Here is a 23,997-nt window from a genome sequence, read left to right as displayed (position 1 = left end):
TTATCAACTGAGCCATCAGGAAGTAAGTCCTTGTTGCATATCTACTTTATTTTTAAAAAATTTCCGGCATGCCATGAAGCAAGCAGGAGCTCAGTTCCCTGACCAGAAATTGAACCTGTGCCCCCTGCCCTGGAAATGCAAAGTCTTAACCACTGGACCATCAGGGAAGTCCCAGCACCAAGTCTTAAAGGATGAGCAAGAACTGGCGGAGGAACGTGAGGTGGGAAAGCGTCAAGGGGGCCACACGAGCAAGGCCGTGATGTGACAGGCAGGCTGTGGGCAGGTGACCTCAGCACAGAATCACCAGCAGTTCTCAGGGTTGGAACGAGAGCTCAGGAACTTTTCCTCCTGTCCTCACTGCCAGGAATTCCGAGAGCACAGACCCAAGATGACCACAGAAGGAGACCTAGGGGCCCCTCTGTGAGCACGTGTTGCCCGCCCCGCCCCCCTGCCCAAAGCAGCTCCGAAAAGTCACCCAGACTGGCACCCAGCATCGGCCCAGGGAATGTTTTGTTTCTTCTGGCTACACCTTGCGGCTTCTAGAACTTTCCTGACCAGGGATTGAACCCATGCCCCTCTGCAGTGGAAACACAAGAGTCCTAATCACTAGACCACCAGGGAAGTCCCCAAGGAAAGCTTTCTAAATAAAGCCACACTGGGGCCATGTGCAGTGCTAAATGCTTTGCACACTTTCTCATCTTCTCCGACAACTTAGAGCAGGCCCTCATTATCGCAAGATTGTAATGGGGAGTCAGACTGGTACCCAAGGCTGCACTGCCAACAACAGAGCTCACTGGATTCAAAGCCACTGGGTTCCAGAACCCAGGCTCCTAACCAGGCCTCCTGTCCCTGCCTCTGGAATAACAGAGGCCTGGCGGGGGGATGCTCCTCTGTTTGGTTGAGCTGTGCCCCCCCCACCAGATTTAAATGTTGAAGTCCAACTCCCCAGCCCCTCCGAGTGTGCCCTTATTTGGAAATAGCGTTGTTGCAGATGTAATCAGTTGAGTTAGGATGTGGCCCTTTTATAAGGTCCGGTGGTGTCCTTATAAAAGGGGGCTATTAGGACACAAACACATGTAGAGGAAAGGAGATCAAGCCAGTCCACCCGAAAGGAAATCAGTCCTGAATATTCATTGGCAGGACTGATGCTGAAGTTGAAACTCCAATAGTTTGCCCACCTGATACAAAGAGCTGACTCCTTAGAAAAGACCCTGATGCTGGGAAAGATTGAAGGCAGGAGGAGAAGGGGACGACAGGGGATGAGATGACTGGATGGCATCACCGACTTGATGGACATGAGTTTGAGAGAACTCCGGGAGATGGTGAAGGACAGGGAGGCCTGGCGTGCTGCAGTCTGTGGGGTCTCAAAGAGTCGGACATGACTGAGTGACTGAACAACTGTGGTATTTTGGTCCAGCAGCCTTGGAAACTGATACATCACCCCCCAACCCCCTGCCCGGAGGCAGGCCCTCCCTCAGCCCGGAGGCAGTGGGCTCAGCCTGGGAGCGTCCTTTCACAAAATCCTTGAGTCTTAAGTGTCCATGTTCAACCTGTAGCATGCTGGACACCTGCCTCTGGGAGGTTTCAAGGGGGACGTTGACCACACAAGAGGCACAGGGCCCCCCCATACTGGCAGGGGGTGGGGTGGGAGGCGTGGCTGGGGCTGGGCCAGGTGGCAGCACATGGCAGGGCCCTGTCTCCGCTGATCCAGGCCCCCTGACTCCGCAGAGGCCCCGGCTTGCCTCTCCCTGCCCTCACTGCCCCACACCCAGACCTATTCTTGACTCAAGGCCAGTTGTGATCTTTGCACAGCTCTAGATTTGGGCTGGGAAACCCAAGATCCACTGGGGAGCTAGGGGGGGCCTCAGACTTGGGTGAGGGACATGTCATCCATAGATGGGGCCGCAGAAGGTGCCAGGCTCCTCCCCAGCATCTCCTAGGTGAGAAATACCAGGAACAAAGCGTGTGGGGACTTCTTCCTGCTGAGCAGCGCTAAGCTGCGGGGTTTTGATCAGCTGAGCAGCACTAACCACGTCTTTCTGGCCTGTGGATGGCTCAGGGTTCCTCAGTCTTGGCGCTTCTGATGCTTTGGGCTGGACCACTGCGAGCGAGAATTGTCCCGGGCGTTGTAGGATGGTTGGCAGCAGCCCTCCGGCACTGGAGGCCCCGGCACTGCCTCCTCCAGGGGTGACATTGCCACATGCCCCCCGGGGGAGCACAATTACCCCCGCTTGAAAACCGCTGTTCCCCCTCAAGCCACCAAACTGGCAGCGAAGTTCTCTGAGCCGGGGGCGATGTGCAAATTGGGTTCAGGCTTCAGACTGCTGGGTGACCCCGGGAAGACTGCACCACCTCTCTGGGCCTCACGTTCACCCTGGCCAGAAGTCAGGGAGGACCCACAGGGCCATAGCCTTGAGAGAAGAAATCACCCCATCACCCCTCACCTGCTCGGGAAGCCCCAGCAGAGAACAGGAATGTGAGGGGGTGCCTAGCTCAGGAGACATCATTTCCAGTCCAGGTTACTAAGCCCACAGCTCCTTTATTCTCGGGCTGTAAACCAGACACAGCAAAACAAAAGCCGGATTCCAGCTGGATATCACCTCTGTAAAGCTGTTTCTGCATTTGTTTGTTCTTTAAGAAGGAAAATTCATGGCTGGTCAGATTTCTAGTTGTACCATCCTGTGGGTACTCAAGAAAGGAGATTTTGATCCCAGGAAGGGTGTTACAGGGCCCTGACAGCCCTGAGGCTAGATGAAAAAAGATTAGAATGCTGAGCTCATAAAGCCACCGAGGTCCAGCCAACTGCTCCCAACAGAGCCACACCTGGCTGATATCCTGGCCAGGTCCCCACCTTCCTACAGGACTGTGAGGACCTGGGTAAGCAGAGGCGTGACCGACATGGTCCAGGGCTGCCTTTCTCGAGGGTCTGCTGATCCCTTCATCACCGTCTTCCTGGAAGCCTCTGAAATGCAGATTCCCAGCACTGCCCAGATTCACGGAATGAGAAACTCTGGGGAACTGGGCCCACAGATCTGCCTTTTTAACCATTGCTCTTGTGGCTCAGTGGTAAAGAATCCATCTGCCAATGCGGGAGACGCGAGTTTGATCCCTGGGTCTGGAAGATCCCCTGGAGGAGAAAACGGCAACCGACTCCAGTATCCTTACCTGGAGAATCCCATGGACAGAGGAGCCTGGCAGGCTACAGTCCACGGGGTCCCAGAGTCAGAGATGGCTGAGCACAACAATACAGCACACAGCTTGCCGTGCACCCATTCAGGCGCTAAGTGTAAGCATTCTTGCATCCTGGCGGCATTATTCATAACAGTCAAAACATAGGAAACAAGCCAAATGTCCTTCAACTGAGGAGAGGTCGATCAGATGCAGAGCAGCATGGAATCCTATCCAGCCACGAAAAGGAATGACACTCTGACCCAGGCGACAACGCGGATGAACCCTGAAAACATGCTCAGTGAAACCAGTCAGACACGAAGAACCACACATTTCAGGACCCCGTTTCCACGAACTGTCCAGAGCAGGCGAATCTACAGAGATGGAAAGTGGTTGTCTGGGGCTGGGAGGGGGCTGGGGAGATGCGTGGTGGTGTGGCTAAGGGTGGAGGGAAAGGCTCCCCAAATCCTCTCCCAAGTCACGCTCCACCAGGCTCGGCCCTCTGGGGTCACAGAGCCGGGAAGCAACCAGACGGTGGGCGGTGGGCGTGCAGGGAGGCCCTGCCCCTGGGGCAGTGAGCAGACTGAAGACGCCCTGGCTCCCGAACAACACTCACGGATTCTGACGCTCAGCACCTGCCACCTTATCCTCTATTTATCTTTCACAATAGCCTCACCCTCACAGGATCGCTCTAATCCTCTCAACAGCTCTAGGGCCGGGCAGAGCAGGTTATTAACATCCTGCTTTCTGATGAGAAAACAGAGACTAGGAAGCCCCTCGCCTGACTCCTGAGACAGGACCCCCAGGGGTACAGGGAGGTTGACACTTGGGCTTTGAGGCTAATTATGGGATTATGCATATGGGCAGGTGACTTAAATCCTGCAGATAAACACAGTCGGGGAGGCTGAGGGGAGAGGCAGTGGGCTGTGGGCTCCTCGGGGCAGTGGGGGTGGGGTGGGGAGAAGGAAGCTCTTTGTTCTGGGAGCTTCTTTTTCCAGCCTTGGGACTCCTGGGCCCCACCGCCCTCTCAGGCTGCCCTCCCCCACTTTACAGTCATCAGGGGCACTCCCTGAAGGGTCTGGCATCAGAGTCTAGTCCCAACCCCCAATGCTAGGAGACTGAGCTCCTACTGGACTCTTCCCCGAACATATATATGTGGCAGTGACCAACTGGGGACCACCAGATAGAAAGCCCTGAAGCCAGAAGCGGGTGGGCAGGAGGTGGGCCAGGGTCTCACTTATCTCCGGGGCCTGAAACCATCCTGACTGTCAGCCCTTGAGATAAACTAACATCTCTTAAATCCCGACCACGCACCAGGCACTGGGGAAGCACTGGGCATCCAGGAACCCGTGGAGACGTCTACGTGTGCATACTAAGTCGCTTCAGTTGTGTCGGACTCTGTGAACCTATGGACTGTTGCCCACCAGGCTCCTCTGTCCATGGGATGCTCCAGGCAAGAATACTGGAGTGGGTTGCCAGGCCCTCTTTCAGGGGATCTTCCCGACCCAGGGCTCGAACCTGTATCTCCTATGTCTCCTGCATTGGCAGGTGAGTTCTTTACCACTAGCGCCACCAGGGAAGCCCTGGAGACATGTAAGAAGGCATTGTGTTGACAGCGCTATGATGACGCCCCAAATCAACCGTCAACCCAAATCAACATCCCCGGGGGTGGTGGGTGGGGCAGGTAAGACCACAGGCACCTGAACCTCCTCTTTACAAATCCAAACCTGGCTCCAGCTTCCTCAGAATGCACGCACCGGCCTCTGGTCCGCAGAGGACACTCTGCCCTGCCCGTGTCCACCTCTGCAAAGCCAGGGGAACACGGACTCTCTCAGTCCCAGGAGAACAACCCCCAGCTCCAAGCAAGGCTGTGCTGGGACCCCCCTCATGCCAGCAGGTGACGGACGCCTAGGCCCACCTCTCCCCACTAGGACCGCCGACTGGCAGGCTTTGACAGCACGGCCTCCCTGCTGACCACCAAGGGCCGGGCTTCAGTAGTGTGACCTCTGGGTTGCTCCCCACCCCCTGGCCCGAGCACGGGGGCAAGTAACTCCTCCACCACAGAGGGAAGAAAGAGCCTAGAAGCCCAGGCCAGGGCAGACTGGGCTGGGAGCCCCTCTGTGGGGCTGGGTTGTGAGGAAGGGCCACAAGCAAGGGGGCAACTGAAGCCGCTGGGTCAAGGGCAGGTCTGCTTCCCAAGCAGAAGTCTCTTTAGTGGAGGCGGGGCGTTGTGCAGGCTGCCTGGGCCAGCGGCACCTTTGCTGGGAAGCGGCTCCATGGCCGTGTTATGCTGGGGTTGCTCCCACGCTCTCCCTGCCAGTCACCAGGCTCTACACCTCAAGAAGGAGGAGCTGAACAGCTGGCCCATCAGTGAGGCTGGTCAAGCCTGCAGCCCCGAGCCCTGTCGGGGTCAATGATGCAGGCCTGGGGGGCCAGGGACATAGACGAGCCCTGGGGGGTCACCAAAGAGCCACGGAGGTCAGGGTGCAGGGCCTGGCCAGACTGGGAGTTTGCCCTTTTCTTAAATTTTGGCCTCGAGGCATGTGAGATCTTACTTCCCCAACCAGGGGTTGAACTCACGCCCCTTGCGTTGGAAGGTAAAGTCTTAACCACTGGGCCACCAGAGAAGTCCGCCATTCTGCTTCTTGGACTTGTGTGTCTTTACCTCCGGCCGCCCGGGGTCTTACTGGTCAGAGGAACGGAGCACTTGAGTGGTGGCTGGTTTTTGAGAGGTGCCCAGCCTGCCACGCACTGTGGCTTCTCCCAAACTGCAGGCCAGGCAAGTGCATCCTTGTTTTATCTTAGTCACCTGACCAGAGATCAAACTCCTACGCAGGGGAAGGGCAGAGTCTTAACCACTGGACCGCCAGGGAAGTCGCAGGCAAGTGCATCTTTGAACCCAGTGGGGAGAGAAGATGCTGGGGGCAGAAGCCTAGTGTTCTCCCCCTGCAGGGCCTGGAGTCCGTATTGAGAGTCCTGGGCCCACGCCGCTCAGACCACCCTCTGTATGTCTAAGCCGAGAAAGGAGCAGGCCCGTCGGCACTGCCCAGCCCAGGACCTTCTCGGAGGCGCAGTCCAGCCTCCCTCTCTACTGGCAGGGACAGAAAGGAGCCTGTGTTTGCCGTGTGTGGGCACACAACGGGCTGTGCCCTGGACCAGAGCGTTTCCATCAGCATCGGTTAATGTCCTCAGCCCCCAGTCCGGCTGGGAGCCAGGAGCAGCGCAGAGAGACAGCATCTTTGTCCCTGCAGCCCTGGGGACACGTGGGACCAACAGGCAGTGGCCTTGCCGGGAAGGAGGGCTCTCCTCTGGAGCTCCCTGGCCCTTCATGGATGGCCCCTCTCATCAGCCAGTCCAGGAACCCCGGGCACTTTCTCTCACTAATCCAGTAAGTCCCCTACACTGAGCCTTCAAGGTGCGAACATTCAAAGATGCCAAGGTACACCTGGTTCCAGCAAGGACCTGGAGCCTGTGCCATCAGCGCCAGGCGTGCATGACACTGCAGCCTGCCCTCCATCTCCTCCTGCTGACGATCCTTCAGCTCCACCATCTCCCACCTCCTCGCCCCCTCCAGTCAGTAACCCTTCTTGCTTGTTCACTCCTCGCCAGCCCCTGTACACACTACTGTCCTTTTCAAGGCACCGTACTGTCAGATTAAAAAGGCTTTCTTTATTTTTTGTGTTTGTTTTTAAATATATTATTTGGGTGAAAGGCATTATAAACCTATTACAGTACAATGCTGCTCCTGCTGCTGTTGCTAAGTCGCTTCAGTCGTGTCCGACTCTGTGCGACCCCATAGACGGCAGCCCACCAGGCTCCCATGTGCCTGGGATTCTCCAGGCAAGAACACTGGAGTGGTTGCCATTTCCTTCTCCAATGCATGAAAGTGAAAAGTGAAAGTGAAGTCGCTCAGTTGTTTCCGACTCTTAGCGACCCCATGGACTGCGGCCCACCAGGGTCCTCTGTCCTTGGGATTTTCCAGGCAAGAATACTGGAGTGGGGTGCCATTGCCTTCCCCATTACAGTACAATACTACATAGCCAATGGTGTTAATTGTGTACCTAGGCTAACTTTGTCGGACTTACGCACAAAGTGGACTTACGAATGTGCTCTCGGGATGGAACTCCTTAGTAGGTAGGGAACTTACAGTAGATGACGTGTGTGTTAGTTGCTCAATAATGTCCAACTCTTTGCAATCCCATGAACTAGTAACCCTCCAGGCTCCTCAGTCTGTGGAATGCTCCAGGCAAGAATACCGGAGCGGGTAGCCATTCCCTTCTCTAGGGGATCTTCCCAACTCAGGGATCGAACCCTGGTCTCTCCTGCACTGCAGGCAGACTCTTTACCATCTGAGCCATCAGGGAAGCCCAGCAGATGATAATTCACAGCTACTAAATGCCTACTGCATCCCAGGATCTGGGGGAGCACTGTGCACACATCAGTGCGCTCCCTAAAGAGTCTTTAGGGAAGGGTTAGTCACAGAGGAGGCAATTGAGGCTTCTGGAAGCAACCTGGCCAAGGCCACACGGCTGGTAGAAGGCAGAGCCCACCCTGCACGACTGCTGTGTGCGTACATCCTGCTCCTGCTGGCCTTTAGGTGGGGCCTCCCAGCCCTCCCCTGCTCTCCTTGAGGTCTTTGAGGAAGGCTACCCCTTTCCAAGGGGGAACAGAGGAAGAGAGATCAGGAGGCTGGTGCCACCCAGTTCCGCCATGCCCACAGCTCGTGGGAACCCCAGGGGCAGGCCGGCAGCTCGTGCTGTGTTGCCTGCCTGTGCTCTTCTTATCATGGCCGTTGGGCTTCCTGAGTCCACCTTCCAGGATCAAGGGCAGCAAGTGCTCACTTTGCGTCTCTCTCTGCACCACGCGGGGCCACCCCGACTCCTCTGACCGCTCCCCAGCACACTCTGCCGCTTTGATGAGCCCTGGAGCTCAGGAGAAGCCGGCAGCAGCTACGGAGCTCCCGGAGGCAAGTGGCCGCTTTCAGGGTCCCCATAGGCTAGAGCAGCATGATGCCTCTACCCAGGCACCAAGAATGCCCTTGCTGCCCCCACCACGGTGCCCACCCCCAGCCCGCACTTGGATCCTCAACTGCCTACCCCAAAAAACATCCTGGCTGGGACTTCCTTGCTCGTCCAGTGGTTAAAAATCCACCTTGCAATGCAGGGGACACAGGTTTGATCCCTGGCTGGGGAACTAAGATTCCACAGGCTTCAGAACAACTAAGCCTGCGTGCTGCAACTGCTGAGCCCTGGGGCCACAGCTAGAGGGAAGCCCGCGCTCTACAATGACGATCCCACATAAGACCCGATGCAGCCAAAAATAAAAAAATTTTTTAAAAGATTGAAATGTCAAAAATAAAACCTTCCTTTAAAAGCAAGCAAACAAACAAGCAGAAAACAGCCCGGCCGTGGGGGACAATGTGGCTCCTGCCCGCACCTCCAGCCTCCTCTCACCCCTGCTCTCTCCAGCCTGAGCCACGCTGGCCTTTTCTAAGTTACCCAAGCGTACCACCACCCCTCTCACCCCAGGGCCTTTTCACACACAAGCCCCTCTGGTTGAAATTCCCCCTTCAGCACACTCCTAAAGAGCTCCTCTTCATCCCGCATTTTCAGCTCAAGCATCTTTTCTCAGGGAAGTCCTCCATGACTCCGAGACAAGGTCAAGTTCCCTCTTACTCCCACAGCAGTATACATTTCTTTGCAGCCCTTGCTGGCTACACACTCATACGTTTCATCACAAGAAAGCCATGGAAGGAAGACAGGGTCTTTTCTGCTCACCGTGGTTTCCTGGCTCCTAGCACTATCCCCAGTGTGTTGTGGGTACTTGATAAATATTTATTGTCTCTTGTGTAAGTGGAGGTGGAGCTTGCCCTGCCCTGCTCATAATAGTGACAGGAAGACCGAGAGAGCAAACAGACGTCCAAAGACTCTGCAAACCATGAACAGTCTGGTGACCCTAGGAACACATGCCCTATGGGGAGCAGATCCATTAAGGTGGGGAAGTTAAGTCATGAGTACATGGAAGGTATGTGAATTTTTTCCGGGCTGGATGAAAGGGCTCAGCTCACTTCCCCCTGGACCAGGGAAGCTTTTAGCTCTCTTTGGATCAATCTAGGGAGGCTTCCTGGAAGAAGGGCGGTGGTTTCCTTGACGATGCTATCAATAGTACAACCGAGAGCTCAGAGAGTAGAGGAGGGGTCATTCCTGCCTCCACCAGGTGAGTAGGTACCTGCCCCCACTAGATGAGAGCAGACCCCTGCCTTGCTCTGCGGCTCCCGGCCACAGTCCCCTTGTACCTGCTCGTCCACTTTGTGGGCGATGAGGGTGGCTCCTTCTTCCAGCTCTGCCACGCTGATGGGCCGGATCCGGAGCGCCACCTGGGAGGGGAGGTCAGACCCCCGGGATTAGATGGAGAGGGCTGTGCTGGGCCCCTGAGAGAAGGATGAGAGGACCCCAGGATCCTTCCCTCAGACAAGCCCCGTGGGTTCCTCTCTGATCAGCCAGCCACGCCCGGTTCATCTTGAGGAAAACTTGGTGGTTCAAGGCGACCATCCAGGGCGAGGGCACCAGGTCCACAGCGTGTGGGCTGTGTCTGTGTCTATAAATTTCCCAGGAGCCTGTGCCCCAGAGGAGACAGCCGTCTGCTCCTCCCGGCTGCATCAGTCACATGCCCGAATTAAGCACCTGCAGCTCCCCTGGGCTTTGAACTTGGAGCCCTTGGCACCGGGGCAGCCTGTCTGTGCGTCTGTGAGTGATGCGCTGCACGTGGCGGCCAGGTGGTGGGATGGAGGCCCAGGGAACCTCCCCTCCTCGTGCTGACTACATCCCTACCCAAGGACAGCGCCATCAGGGGCTCCCTCCTCTCTCTGTCCTCCGGCCAGAGAGAGATGATGGGTCCCCATCTTGGGTGTGGGTCTCCCCAAAAGAAGGGGGAGGTGTTTCTTCTTCTGATCAAGGGGAAACACCTGCTGGGCGGGTGGGTATAACTAGCCATCTGCAGGCCCGGTAAGAAGCCTTCACTCTCAGAGGCACTTCATTGTCAGAGTGCCCTCCTGCCTCCTCAGTCAAACTCCACAGATGGGAGGGGCAGCCCCTCTGTCCACACCTGCCAAGGCAAGCCATTTGCAAAGAGACAATTCTAAACTGCCAGACAGGATGTTCCAGAGCCTGGGGCTTGCTGGGGTTGCCTTATCCTTCAGTTACATCATCACCCACCTGCTGGTGGAGGAGCTTCCCCAGATCTCAGAAGTTAGGGGCTGGGAGGGCGCCTCGGCCTTGGGATCACTGAGTCTCCCCCACCCTCATCACTCTGACCTGGCCCTGTTGATAATCAGAAATCTGTCTTTGTCTCTAGCTGCTTCTTGGACCCCCATTCACACCTCCTCCTCTGCCTCAGTCCCCAGGACCCTGGGGGGCCATCTAGGTGGCTTCCAGCACTTCTTTGAAATATTTAGAGTCCTGACATGGACAGCAACTCAATAACCAGCCACCCTCAATCTTGTGCCCGCTCCTCTGGCACGTGGGGACTCTTGCCCACCTATGGTCCTCAAAACCCTCTAACCTCCTGACCCCACCAGTTCCAGGTACCCTCCTTCACCAGGAAACCTCCACTTTCCTTTTCCAGAAGATGGGTCGGGCGCCCCCTGCCCCTGTCTCTTCAGGATCATATAGCAGTCTGGCCGTAGGGTGTCCCCCGGTGGGAAGGTGTAAAGGGGGATGGGACTGAAGCCTGGCCAACTTCTCAGGTCTTAGCAGGGTGGCCAGGATGCCTTCCTTCTTGATATCCACGACTTGGCAAAGTTGCTCAGGATCGTCGCAGCCCCTGGTCTTAAGTGTCCTCTTAGTGGAAACACCCAGTACAGTCTGGGGGCCGCCGGCAGAGTCTGGGTTCTGGGGGCCAGAGATGGGGTAGAGAAGGAGGAGGGGTCTCACCATGAGTTGCTGGTCCTTGGAGTCCCCGCTGTCCTTCATGCCTGCGGTGGGCGGAAGGGCTCAGGCCGAGATCGCGGTCATGGCTGAGCCGCACGCCCACCGCCTCCGGGGCCGCGCGGCCGCTGCCTGACAACCCGAAACCAACAAGGCGCGCGCGGCCGAGGGCGCGGACCGGGGCGGGCGGGGCCTGGGGCGGGCCCCGAAGGCGACCCGCCCCCCTCGCGCTGCGAACAGGAGGTGGACGTCTCCACCCGGGAGGCCGAACTTGCGAACGGCCTGGGCGACCCCCGGGCCCTCGGCCCGGCTCTGCATCCGCCCCGTGGGCGCCCGTGCTCCTTGCCTTCTTTCTGCCCGCTCGGGCCACGCGCATCGGCTGCCCCGTCCGCCTGCCTGCCCGTCCGTCCGTCCGACTCTCAGCGTCTCCCGGGCGGCAGTGGGCAGCCTCATGTTTCCATGGTCGCTGCGGGCACCGTGGCTGAGGCTCGTGTCGCTGGCGCGGTGTCTTCACGAAGTGTCCAGTGACAGAGCGGGTGAGGAGGATGCCCGGGCTGCCCACCGGCGCACGTGCAGGGGAACGCCTGTATCACTTGGGTTGTCACAGAAGAGCCCTGTGAACTAACAGGACCTGATGGGTAAACCCAGTGTCTGGGCCAAGATGCGGAGAAGGCAATGGCACCCCACTCCAGTACTCTTGCCTGGAAAATCCCATGGACAGAGGAGCCTGGTGGGCTGCAGTCCATGGGGTCGCTAGGAGTCGGACACGACTGAGCGACTTCACTTTCACTTTTCACTTTCCTGCATTGGAGAAGGAAATGGCAACCCACTCCAGTGTTCTTGCCTGGAGAATCCCAGGGACAGGAGAGCCTGGTGGGCTGCCGTCTATGGGGTCACACAGAGTCGGACATGACTGAAGCGACTTAGCAGCAGCAGCAGCAGGCCACGATGGGTGGGTCTGTGTGCCTTCTGGCTCCCTGCCTGCTGTAAGACCCACAGTGTTGATGTTGAGTCGCTAAGTTGTGTGGGACTCTTTTGCGACCCCATGGACTGTAACCCGCCAGGCTCCTCTGTCCCTGAAATTTTTCAGGCAAAAGTACTGGAGTGGGTAGCCCTTCCCTTCTCCAGGAGATCTTCCCGACCCAGGGATCGAACCTGTGTCTACTGGCATCTCCTGCATTGCAGGCGGATTCTTTACTGCTGAGCCACCAAGACAGCCCAAGAGCTACCATACCGTGCAAGAAATGCAGGTCAAACGCTGTCGTCCCCATCCTTGATGGGAACAACAGTGATTGCAGTTGCAGGGAGCACGGTGGAAAGATTCCTGGCCTCAGGAGGCCCCGGAAAAACAGGATTCTGGTCCCACCTCGAACCCAACCTGCTGAACCACCTGGAGCCAGGCCTGTGCCCTGGGGCCTTAGTTTCCGGGGTGATGGTGAAGCTCCACCCACTTCTGATGGAAGAAGCCCCCATCTTTCCTGTCTTCTCCTGAAGTTGAGCCTGGCAGCACCCCCACAATGACTGGGAGAGGGGCATCCAGTGAGGTTTATCCCCCCTTTAAGGAGCTGGGCAAGGAAGAGCTGCTCATCCCCCGGGACTGTCTCAGACGGCCTGGCACACATCCAGAACATGATGCCAGCCTGTGCTCTGGGACTGGCTTCCCTGGCTGCCCCCGAGGAGCTTGCGTTAGGTACAGTTATTAATAAACAGTGTCAGGAACCTGCCCGTGGCCTTGGAGTTGGTAAATAGATAAACCAAGGATAGCCTGGTGGAGACTAAACGCTCCCGCAGGGCTCCCGAGGGTTCGGCCCGTTCTCTGGCCCAGGCTGCTCCCGGGACAGCGCACAGCACTTGGCCGGTTTGCAAGTGGGTGAGTGGCACTGAGGAGCAGTACGTTTGAAGATGGATCATCTGGATCAAAAACACTTTCCAGGGAATTCCCTGGTGGTCCAGTGGCTAGGACTCTGTCCTTTCATTGCCCAGGGCCAGGTTCAATCCCTGGTTGGGAACAAAGAGCATGACGAGGGTTAAAAAAAAAAAAAAGGAAGATCCAAAATGTGTTGAAAGAAAAAAAAAAACAAAACACAAAACACCCTCTAGGCTTGCATTTCAGACCCCCTGAATCGTATCTGTTTGGATCAGTACAAGAGGCCTCTAATTAATTACACTATAGCTATTTTTCTTTCTTTTCTGTTCCTCCTCATGCATAAATCCCACCCAGGATGGCCCATGCTGGTCAAAATAAGAGGAGCTTCTAAGCAGGCAGTTCCAGCCCATCTTACTTGCATCCTGACTCATCACAAAGTCCTCTCTATCCTCAGACATTCCCTGCTTGACTCTGGTATTTCTGTCAGCAACACTGCCATCTCCGAGAGCCCTGCACCTCTAAGTCATCTTTGATTTCCCCTTTCCTCTCATCCTGTCCATTCATTTTCTTTCTTTACGTAAATATATATTTTAACATGTATTTATTTTTGGCTGTGCTCGGTCTTCATTGCTTTGCACAGGCTTTCTCTAGTCGCTTTGGGTGGGGGACATCCTTCATTGCAGTGCTCGGGTTTCTTCTCTTGTCAGGGGACCAGACGCCACGTGCAGTGGCTCCAGTAGTTGTGGCCCGTGGGCTCAGTGGTTGCAGCTCCCGGGCTCTAGACACGGGCTCAGTAGTTGTGATGCCTGGGCTGAGTTGCTCCACAGCATGTGGGATCTTCCCGGAGCAGGGATAGAACCCCTGTCCCCCGCATTGGCAGGCAGATTCTTATCCACTGTACAACCAGGGAAGTCCTTTTCTCTTTCTCTTTCAACTACACGGTGTGGCATGCAGGATCTTAGTCTGCTGACCAGGAATCAAGCCTGGGCCCTTGGCAGCGGAAGCACCGAATCCTAACCCAAACTCTACTCTGATCCTGGCAGTTCTACTTCGGCAAGTGCATCTCCTCCTCATCATCTCCTGGCTGCATGCCCTGGGCTCCAGCTTTTACCTGTTCTCACCTGGACGGCATCACGGCCTCCTGGGCCCCCTGCCTGCTGTCTCCCCCACTTTTCAAAGCTATGCTCCGACCTGGAAGCAGAAGCAGGCCTCTGTTTCTGGGAGACAGAGAACATCCCTAAGTGGGTTCCTAGCAGCCCCACTTTGCCTCCCCTGGGGCTAGTGCCATTTCAGGGGCCTCTGGACCCTGGGGAAGCACTTGGTTTCTAACAAAGGGCAAGGAGATCCTTCTTCAGAGTCCCGCCCTGGGGCCCACAGAACCCAGTTGCCCCGAAGAAGGGACTGTGGGGCTGTGACTCCCCCGGAGCGCCCAGGGCTGCCATGGAGGCAGGTGTGCATCGTTGGCCAGCGGCATCATAATCGATCAGGTCGGCAGAGAGGAACACAGGTCCGGGAGGAAGCAGACTCTCCCCCGGGTGTGCATGGACCCGGGGTGGGGGAGCCTTAACTGCCGTGGACATAGCAGTCCGGCCGCTGCTTCCGCCACCCTCCCGTCCTGCTTGGATGGGTCCCACACCCAGGCCCCGTCATCCACGTTTCACGCCCACGTGCCAGGTCTTTCCAGTGGCATCTGGGTCTCCAGGGATGCATCATGGTTTTGTCTTGCTTCCCATCGGGGAAGACTAGGCAACAGGCTCCAGAGGAGGCTGAGGAATGAGAAGGCGGATGGTCATCGGTGAGGATGGGTGGTGATGGGTGTCACATTCTCAGAGCCCACGATGCCCTTTCCCCTGCGGTGTCTGCGGGGACCTCCTCTCCTTTCCCACACCCATTCCTCAAATGCCATCCGGCACGGCAGCACGTCTGCACCACAGTGAAGGGCGTGAGACTCCAGGGGTGGCCCATCCTGGCCAGCACCAGCCAAGGGCCCAGATTCTGATACAGCGAGGGAATACTCTCCCCGGGAGTTCATCGGCCGAACATCTCACGCAGCGGTCCGTCAGTGTGCCCGGGGCCAATGCAGGGAGCTCTGACTTTCTCCAGGAGATTTCATTGGGTAGACTTTTTTCCGTAAGTGAGGGTTTCTCGGCCTCCGCGCTGTTGGCATCTCGGGCGGGATGGTTCACTGTGGTGTCGGCTGTCTTGCGCGCCCTAGGATACTTAGCGGCATCTGTGGCTTCTGTCCACGGAATGCCAGGAGCGCCCTCCAAGTGGTCATGTCAATCTGAAATGTCCCCAGGACTCCCCTGGTGATCCCGTGGTTACGAATCTGCCTTCTGACGCAGGGGGACAGGAGTCTGACCCCTGTCCCAGGAAGATTTCACATGCTGCGGAGCAAATGAGCCTGTGCACCACAACCGCTGAGCCCTAGTGCCCAGAGGCCGTGCTCCTCGACGAGAGAAGCCACAGCGATGAGAAGCCTAAGCACTGCAGCCAGAGAGGAACCCCTGCCCTAGGCAACTAGAGAAAGCCTGTGCTCAGCCCCGAAGACCCAGAGCGGCCAAGAATAAATTAATTAATTAAAAAAATCAAAATGTCCCCAGACATCGCCAAGTGTCCCACTGAAGGCAAAATCACCCCCTTGCCCCGCCATTGAAACTGCTGACCTTCGTCAGGCGGTTCTGGGGCTCCCTGCGTCCTCCCACAGTGAGGGGCCCATCACAGGAGACCCCACAAAGCAGGATGTGGGATGTGCCAGCGGCCCCTCCCTGGGTGCAGGTGGGCCGGCCCCTTCCTCCTCCTGGGAGACCGAGGAATGGGGTGAGTAAGGGCGTAAGCTCTGGGGTCCCCTCTGTGCCAATGCTCCCACGAGATTCGGGCAGCCCCCTCCCTTGGGGTCTTGCTCGGCAGGCACGTAGTGACTCAGGGATTGAAGGTGGTAACATCGCCCCTTCTGGGGCTATTGCACAGATCAAATGCTCAATCCATACGCCCCTTGATGACTGTTTTACCATGGCAACTGGATTTTTTTTTTCCCCTTTGGGCACAAGGGGTGGCTGAATCCTGGGTTCTTCCCCAGTGAGATCCTTAACACAGGCGGTTTTTAAAAGGGCACTTCCGGTCACCTTCAGGACCAGCGGCCACCCGCAGACTGAACGGTGGTCCGGGACGTCTCCTGGCGCATGCCGGCTTCTGAATGGCTCTCTGGTCCTACCGTCTCTGGTCGCTGAACGCTCTGCGTTGCCGTGGTTTCAGGGCAGCCCACTGACCCTGCTGCAGCCCCAGAGGACCCTGCATAGCACCCAGCCTGTGGTCACCTGCCCTGCAGGCTCATGGTGAGCTGCCTGGACTCCCGTCCCCGCACCGACCCTCATGAGCCCGGTCACCTGGCACATGCCCACCTGTCTCCCAGAACCCGTTCCCCCCTCGGCTGAGGAGGAACAGTCAGAGCAGAAACCTTCAGCGACTTTATCAAAAGAACGACAGAGATAACTTGAAAAGCTCTGGGTACAGGAGGCATAATAAGCACGAACCCTTAGTACTGTCCTTATTATTATTAATAATTGAACTTTACGAGCACAAAGATAGCAGAAAGTTCACTGTATTCACCTGGCTGGTTTCATTTGTCGTCTCTCACCCTTTTGGAGGTAAACATCTCCCAGGGAAGTTGCTTGGGAAAGACATCTTAGAAGTGGACAGGCTTTGTGTTCCCCAGACGTATGTGGGTGGGGAGGTTCAGTAAGGGAGAATGAGACACCCCCCCACCTTCCCCACCCACAGGCCTTCCCAAGCCCTGACGGAGGCCGTGGCCAGCCCCAGGGGAGGCTCCACAGGCTTGTGAAGGGAGATGCTCGTCGGGGCAGCCCTCGAGAAGCTGAATCCACGGGGATGGTGGGGTTAGGGGAGTGGGCTGAACTTGGCTGGGGACCAGCTTGGGGATGAACCTGCGCCCCTTCCCTCCCTCTGAGGGGTCTCAGGGAGTCGGTGGGGACCAGGGATCTGTAGGGCAAAGGGGCCAGGTTGGAGTCCCTTTGCCCCTCCCATCCCCTTTAAGGAAGGCGGTCAGCTCCCACTTGTAACACCAGGACAGTGCCCAGAGATGGGATACAGGCGTGTGTGAGAGCTGGGCTCCAGTCAGGGCTGACCTCCCAGTGCTGGACTCTCTTCACCGCCTCCTTCCTCCCCTTCACCGTCGCCTCTTTCTTCCTCCGCTTCTTCCTCTCCCTGCACCTCCTCATCCGTCTCCTGGCTTGGCTGTTTCGGCTACGGAAAGACAGCAGAGACTCGTTGGCGGGGGGCAGGCCTTCCTCGCATCGGGACGTTAACCTCTGAGCCCGGGAATGCCTGGCACCCAGGAGGCCATGTAGCCAGCACCACGGCCTCAGGGGCTGAGAGGGCACTCGGCTCCAGCAGGCATGGATGGCAGGCACCTGCTGCTTGCTGCCTGGGTGGCCATGAGCTACCTCCCCCGAGATTCCTTGGCCCCCTGCCCTAAAGCCTGGTATGATTCCTTCAGGGCAGTGGCTGGGATTAGAAATAATTCAGGTGAGGACCCAGCAGACGATTCTCTGTTCTGACTCCAGCACGTCTGGCCAAGTGCAGAGACGCAGAGATGCGCAGGAAGCCTGCGGCGAGCAGCAGAGGGAGGGGGCCAGGCTCAGGGAAGTGTAAGCCCTTCTGAGAGTCAGTGTCTCCATCCAGAGTGCTCCAGCCACTGTGGGGAGCACATTCAGAGTACAGCAGGCACGGAATCAGTGGCCGCATTGCACTTTGTCTGCAGACCTTCTGGAGGACCCAGCGTGGACGGCTGGGGGGAGGCCCGGGCTATGGGGTCAGAAAGCCTAGACTCCAGCCTCGCCTTGATCCCCCCCACCCCTGCCCCGGATCACCAGATGGTGTGAGAATAAGGCCGCCCAGATCTGACTATTTCCAGATGCAAAATGCACCCACAGAAGTCACTACCTGTCTCGAGACGCATCGACAGGGAGACAGATGCGGGGAGCAGTCATGAGATGGACCCAGCAGCTCCTCCGCATGCTCACCCACCTTCAGACCTGGCCACTCCCTTACTGCCTGAGGACTGGCCACCCAGCCCCTCTTGCTGCTGGGGGCTGGCTTCATGGGCCGGTGATGGCCTCACCCCTGCTTCCGCGCTCTGTTGTCACAGTCTCGAACTTCTCAATACTTTTTTTTTTTTGGCTGAGTGGCATGTGGGATCTTAGTTCCCTGACCAGCGATAGAACCTGCAGCCCCTGCAGTGGAAGCGTGGAGTCTTAACCACTGGATCCGCCAGGCAAGTCCCTTGAGCTGCTCTGCGCGTTTTCCTTCCTCCCCTAACAAGGCAGCCAATCTTGCCGACAAGGGCAGATGCTGCTCCACGCTCACTTGTTCTTCTCCCTGGCACGCTGGGCTTTTACTCTTTCACATCTTAGCATCTTATCCCTGGGCCCCTGAAGGTAATGGTCTAGGCAGACCACATCTTTTCCTTCCTCTGCCCCCTGGTACCCAGAAGGGCCTGGAAGGTGACCAGACACCGCCTTCCTCACTCAGCCTCCTTCTGTTCCAGATGGAAATGAAGGAATTAAGACGTGAAGTGACCAGCCCAGGCGACACAGCTCGAAAGTGCTTTGGCACAGGGCCATGGCTGGATGCCGCTGTCTAGTCGACTGTAAGTTGGGCCGACTCTTTTGCGTGGATGGCCGAGCTCAGGACCAGTCTCACCCCCTCATGCTAGGTGGGGTCACCACGGACCTCACAGGCCCCTCTGCACCCTCCAGGCCTCCAGGCCCCCTCTCCTTTCATGGCTCATGTAGCCCTGCCTCATCCAGTTGGTCACTTGCATGGAGTTCAAGGTGCCCTCTGGGGTATGGGCAGAGGATTCCCAGAAGCTCAGGGAGCCAGAAGCCTGTTTGGAGACTTAGAATTCCCCAGGAGGGAGGAAGTCACTCTCCCCATTTGCCAGATGGACAAAGGAAGGTCCGCCTGGTGGGGCCACTTTCTCGGAGCTGCCCAGGAGGTCAGCAGGCAGGCAGCCGGGGCCCCATGGCTCCCTCCCGCCCAGCCCACCCCGAGCCCCCTCGCGAGGCCCCTACAGGTTTGGGCTGCTTCTTCATGGCTTCCGCCTCCTTCCTCTTCAGCTCCGTGAAGATGATGTCGAAGAACTCCTCCTCGGCCTTGGTGACCAGCTCCTCCAGGTTCAAGATGGGCGGCTCGTCCCTCAGCTCGTCGTCCCGGCCCTCGGCCTTGCCCTTCTCCTTCAGGCGCATCTCGCGGTGCCTCGCCTCCAGGATCTTCTCCCGCCGCGTCTCGCGCTCGAATATCTGGGGCACAGGGACAGGGAGGCTGTGGGAGCGGCGGGTGGGCGGCCCTGGCTCCCAGCGCAGGGGGGCCAGCGGGCTCCCATCACTCTGCTCAAGGCAGCCCCACAGAGCCCTGCTCCGGGCTGATGGCAAGAAAGCGGGGGCTAAATACTGGGGCTGGGAGGAGGGGAGCAGGGATGCCAAGTCACGCAGGTCCAAGGAGTACCAAGCGCCTGACGCCGGTGTGAAGCATGCTCTCTGGGGGTGTGCAAGGCGGTGTCCCTGGACCCCCGGAGGACCAGCTCAGTGGTGGGACCGCACACCCAGGCGGAGCCAGGAGGGCCTCCCAGGATCTCAACACCAGGGCATTTCAACCCCTCTGGGTACCCCATGGCTCTGGGGAGGCGTCTTCAGGACTCCCGGCCAGGGTGACGGATCTCAGCGCCCCAGCATCCCCTTCCCCCGAGTAGTCCCTTCTAGCTGCTTCACCATTGGTATCAGCTAAGCCTTCCTCAGACAGGCTCGGCTGCCCCAAATGTATACTGTTTACAACTAGACAAAAAGACCGAGTCACACCGCTTGAATCTGCAGCTGAAGAAACCTGAAGCCTGGAGAAGTCAAGAGACTTGCTCAGGGCTGCTGGACTTCCTGAGTGGTGAAGCCTGGGCGGGTTCAGACACGGCCAATACCCATTTCTCAGGCCCGTTCCCTGACCCACCCCCGAATGTCCACCCACTTCCCAGGAGGCGGTGGAAGCGCTGACCGGCCCGCTCGGCTGGGGGCCAGGCCAGGACCGGAGCCAGTGTGCCCGCCTCGCCGGGGGCCCACACCTACCGAGGAAGCCGTGTTCTTCTCATTTCTCTGGAGGGTGCACAGCCCGTTGGAGACCTCCAGCAGCGTGGTCGTCCCCAGCTGGGAGCCGCAGGCAATGAAGCACCCATTGTCTTGCACTCGGAGGCAGAAGAGGGCTTCGTCACAGACCTGCTGGAGGGCCAGGCAGACCCGGGGGAGCCACGTCACCCTCTGCTCATCTGGTCATCTGGTTCTTGGGGAGGCTTAAGCCGGCAGCCCCATTCAAACACCCCTGGGGACTTCCCCGATCGATGGGGACCCCAGCCTCAGCCCACAGGAGGGTGTCCACACCCTCAAGTCGGTTGCAACACCCTACACTCCAGCCTCATCTCCCACCATACCCCGCCCACCACACCCACCCCCTCAGTCCAGCCTCACTTCTTTCCTTTTTTTTTATGGCCACACAGATAGGCATGTGGACCCTAGTTTACCGACCAGGGATAGAACCTGTGCCCCCTGCATTGGAGGGCAGAGTCTTAACCACTGGACTGCCAGGGAAGGCCTTCCAGAGCCCTTTTCATTCTGCAGTTTCCCCAGCCCTGCTCTTTCCCAGGGCCCGAGCCTGCAGGTCTCTGCCCCGCCTCTGCTGATAAGATAAGGCTGGCTCAGCTGGGAGGCTGGCTCGGCCCAGGCTTGGCCGGAACAGGCCTGGCGGGAGGAAAGGCCAGGCTTCTGAGGGCGTGGATGCACCGGGAGGGGGGTGCACATGACCTTCAGGCTGAGGGCAGGGTCGCACTGCTTGAACACAAAGTCCCAGATGTCCAAGGTCCCGTCCATCTTGGTGGTGAAGAAAACCGCCGGCCTCACGGGGCTCCAGGCGGCATCAGTGAGATAAGCCATGTGGTACCTGTAGGGAGCCAGGACCTCCGGTCAGGGACCACGGAGGGAGTGGGATGCAGGGAGAGCCTGCTGAGCTGAGACCCTGCTCATCCAGCCCCTCCCCGGCTCCTGGGTCTCAGCCCGGAAGTTCTTCCTGGTGTCTGACTTCTGGCCATGCCAGCCTCACCAGCCATGGTTCATAGTTTGCACTGCAAAGGGCTCTGGTGTTTCTCTATACCTAACTCAAGGGCACAGGCCTGGGCCTGGTCCCCCGGCCATGAGACTCACTTGAAAAGGAGTTGGAGGAAGGAAAATCTGCCCAGAAATGTTCACGCTATTCAGATGAAGAGAGGGCTATACTGCCTACTTGATTTAACCTCGATTTTCAAAGATTTCTACAGCAAAAAATGAAACTGGACCCTTATGTTACATACAAAAATGAACTCACAATGAACTAAAGACTTAAACATATGATCTGAAACCATAAAGCTTCTAGAAGAAAACATAGAGTAAAAGGTCCTTGACAGTGGCCTTGGCAATGAATGTTTGGATTTGGCACCAAAAGCATAAGCAGCAAAAGCAAAAACAAGTATGTGGGATTGTATCTACTTAAAAAGCTCCTGCAGAGCCAAGGAAACAGTCAAGAGAACGAAAAGGCAACCTAAGGAATGGGGGGAAATATTTGCAAACCAGATATGTAATAAAGGTTTAACACCCCAAATAGAGGAGGAACTCATACAACTCAATGGCACAACAAAATAAAACAACCCAATTAAAAAAGCGGGCAAAGGACACGGACAGACGTTTCTTCAAAGACGACAAACAAACGGCTAACAGGTACGTGAAAAGATGCTCGACATCACTAATCACTGGAGGCAGATAACCAAAACCACAGTGAGATATCACCTCACACCTGTGAGGACGGCTAAATTATTAGAAAAGCCAAAGATGAGTGTGGGTGAGGATGTGGAGAAACGAGAACCCTTGTGCACTGTTGGTAGGAATGCAAATTGGTGCGACCACCGTGGAAAACAGTATGGAAGGTCCTCAATCCTGTTTCTGGGTCTTTTTTTTTTTTTTTTGGCTGCGAAGCATGTAGGATCTTAGTTCCCTGACCAGGGGTCAAACTCACATCCCCTACACTGAAAGCACAGAGTCTTAACCTCTGGACTGCCAGGGAAGCCCCCCCGTTTCTGGGTCTTTATCCGAAGGAATTGAAGGCAGGGTCTTTAAGAGACACCTGCCCCCCTTCCGTGCTCACTGCTGCATTATTCACAATCGCTGAGCCCCCCTGTCCCGTCCAGCCCCGGGCCCCGGCACCCCTCTCCTGCCCCAATCTTCCCCTCACTTGGTCCACATGATGGATGACTCCCGGCTGTCCTCTGACCAGATGCGGGCGGTCCAGTCACCGACGGTCAGGAAGTTCTTTGGGTAGAATGGGTTTCTCTGCAGGGCGTAGATGGGGCCATGGTGGCCTGAGAAGGTGCACACGATCTTCTCAGCCGGTGTCTTGCCCTTGCGGTTGCAGGAGATGACGACGCCTTGCTCGGTGCCCACCATGAACTTGGTCGGCTGTGGAGGGGGTGACGTGTGAGTGGAAGGCTCCAAGAAACGTCAGCTCAGGGTTAAGCTGGCAGGGAGAGTGGCTTTCCAGGGCCAGAGCGGTGGGACCAGCGGGGTGGGGACCCAAAGGAAATGAAAGTGCCTTTGGTTTAAGCCTCTGCTTGAGCTGTGCCCCGCCCCTTTTGGGGGGCCGCCCCCACTGTTGATCAGCTTGAGCAGATCCCACCCTTCTTTAGCACCTGCTCAAGGGCCCCACGAGTGATGAAGCCCCCCAGTCATCTGCTCCCTAGAGCTGCATCACCAGCCCCTCACGCAGCATCATGTGTGCACCAAGCATTTTGCCAAAAAAAGATCCTGAATGTCTGTTTACACACGAAGTTAATGACTCAATGAACACTGTGACCCATGAGTCCAGAAGAGCCCCCTCCAGCCTCCGGCTTCTACTCACTGCAAACCCGGCTTCATTGTACATCCATGTCTAATGATTGTTGCTGGACTTTTTTGGTTGTTTGCTCTTTGCTTTGTTTTTTAAAATGTATTTGGCTGTGCTGGGTCTTCGTTGGGGCATGCAGGATCTAGTTCCCTGACCATGGATTGAGCCTGGGCTCTGCGTTGGGAGTTCAGAGTCTTAGTCACTGCACCACCAGGGAAGTCCCTCCATAGCATCTTTACTCACAACAGCTCAGAGGTAAAAGCCACCCAAGTGTCCGTATGAATGGAAAAACAAACTGTGGTCTGTTCACGTGTGCGTGTGTTAGTCGCGTCCGACTTTGTGACCCCATGGACTGTACCAGCCAGGCTCCTCTGTCCGTGGAATTCTCCAGGCAAGAATACTGGAGTGGGTAGCCATTCCCTTCTCCAGGGAGTCTTCCTGACTCAGGGATCGAACCTGGGTCTGCTGCACTGCAGGCAGATTCTTTACCATCTGAGCCACCAGGGAACCCCAGTCTATTCATACAATGTGATACTATTTGGCCTCCAAAAAAAAAAAGGAAAATTCTGCCATGTGCCACACTGTGGACAAACCTTGAGAGCGTTGTGCTAAGTGAAAAGAGCCCGTCACAAAAAGAATTCACTATTCATAGAGAATGAATATGAAATTCTCAATTTCATAGAGACAGAAAGTCCAAGGGACTGAGGGAAGGGGAAGATGGGGAGTTAGTTGATTAAAGGATACAGAGTTTGTTTTGCAAGATGAAAAAGTTCTAGTTCTGGAGAGCCCACAGTGTAAATACACTTAACACTACTGAACTGTCCACTTAAGAATGGTTAAAGTGGAGACTTTCCTGGTGGTCCAGGGATTAAGAATTCACCTTGAGTGCAGGGGACACGGGTTCAGCCCTGGTCAGGGAACTAGGATCCCACATGCCGTGGAGCAACTGAGCTCACGAGCCACAACTAGAGAGCCGATGCGCTGCGATGAGCGACCCCACTCCACGCAACGGAGATCCCGCGTGCCGCAACTGAGGCCTGACGCAGCCAAATAAATAGTTTTTAAAAAAAG

The 23,997-nt window shown here is 56.8% G+C and overlaps 2 protein-coding genes across 16 annotated transcripts in view; both read right to left on the bottom strand.

The window, feature by feature from the left end:
* KIF19 (kinesin family member 19) overlaps positions 1-11,507 on the bottom strand; it is a 28,441-nt gene extending 16,934 nt beyond the window's left edge. For all 4 annotated transcript variants that reach the window (XM_086355200.1, XM_086355203.1, XM_086355204.1 and 1 more), the window contains exons 1-2: positions 11,100-11,507; positions 9,464-9,544 (exon numbers count right to left, since the gene is read on the bottom strand). In XM_086355200.1, the coding sequence (XP_086211326.1) occupies positions 9,464-9,544; positions 11,100-11,138 (120 nt within the window). In that variant the 5' untranslated portion in view covers positions 11,139-11,507. The remainder of the gene's footprint in view (positions 1-9,463; positions 9,545-11,099) is intronic.
* A 4,992-nt stretch (positions 11,508-16,499) lies between these two features.
* DNAI2 (dynein axonemal intermediate chain 2) overlaps positions 16,500-23,997 on the bottom strand; it is a 30,755-nt gene continuing 23,257 nt past the window's right edge. For 6 of the 12 annotated variants that reach the window (XM_086355206.1, XM_086355208.1, XM_086355209.1 and 3 more), the window contains 5 exons: positions 22,279-22,502; positions 20,823-20,958; positions 20,094-20,243; positions 19,053-19,280; positions 16,500-17,223 (listed from right to left, as the gene is read on the bottom strand). In XM_086355206.1, coding sequence (XP_086211332.1) covers positions 17,095-17,223; positions 19,053-19,280; positions 20,094-20,243; positions 20,823-20,958; positions 22,279-22,502 — 867 coding nt within the window. In that variant the 3' untranslated portion in view covers positions 16,500-17,094. The remainder of the gene's footprint in view (positions 17,224-19,052; positions 19,281-20,093; positions 20,244-20,822; positions 20,959-22,278; positions 22,503-23,997) is intronic. The other 6 variants (XM_086355211.1, XM_086355212.1, XM_086355215.1 and 3 more) reach the window with 1 other exon arrangement.

The sequence above is a fragment of the Bos grunniens genome, chromosome 19 (assembly GCF_055505025.1).
Source record: "Bos grunniens cultivar Pamir isolate PY7600 chromosome 19, Bosgru_T2T1.0, whole genome shotgun sequence".
NCBI classification, from domain to species: domain Eukaryota; kingdom Metazoa; phylum Chordata; class Mammalia; order Artiodactyla; family Bovidae; genus Bos; species Bos grunniens.
This window is presented reverse-complemented; position numbering and strand designations above follow the sequence as displayed.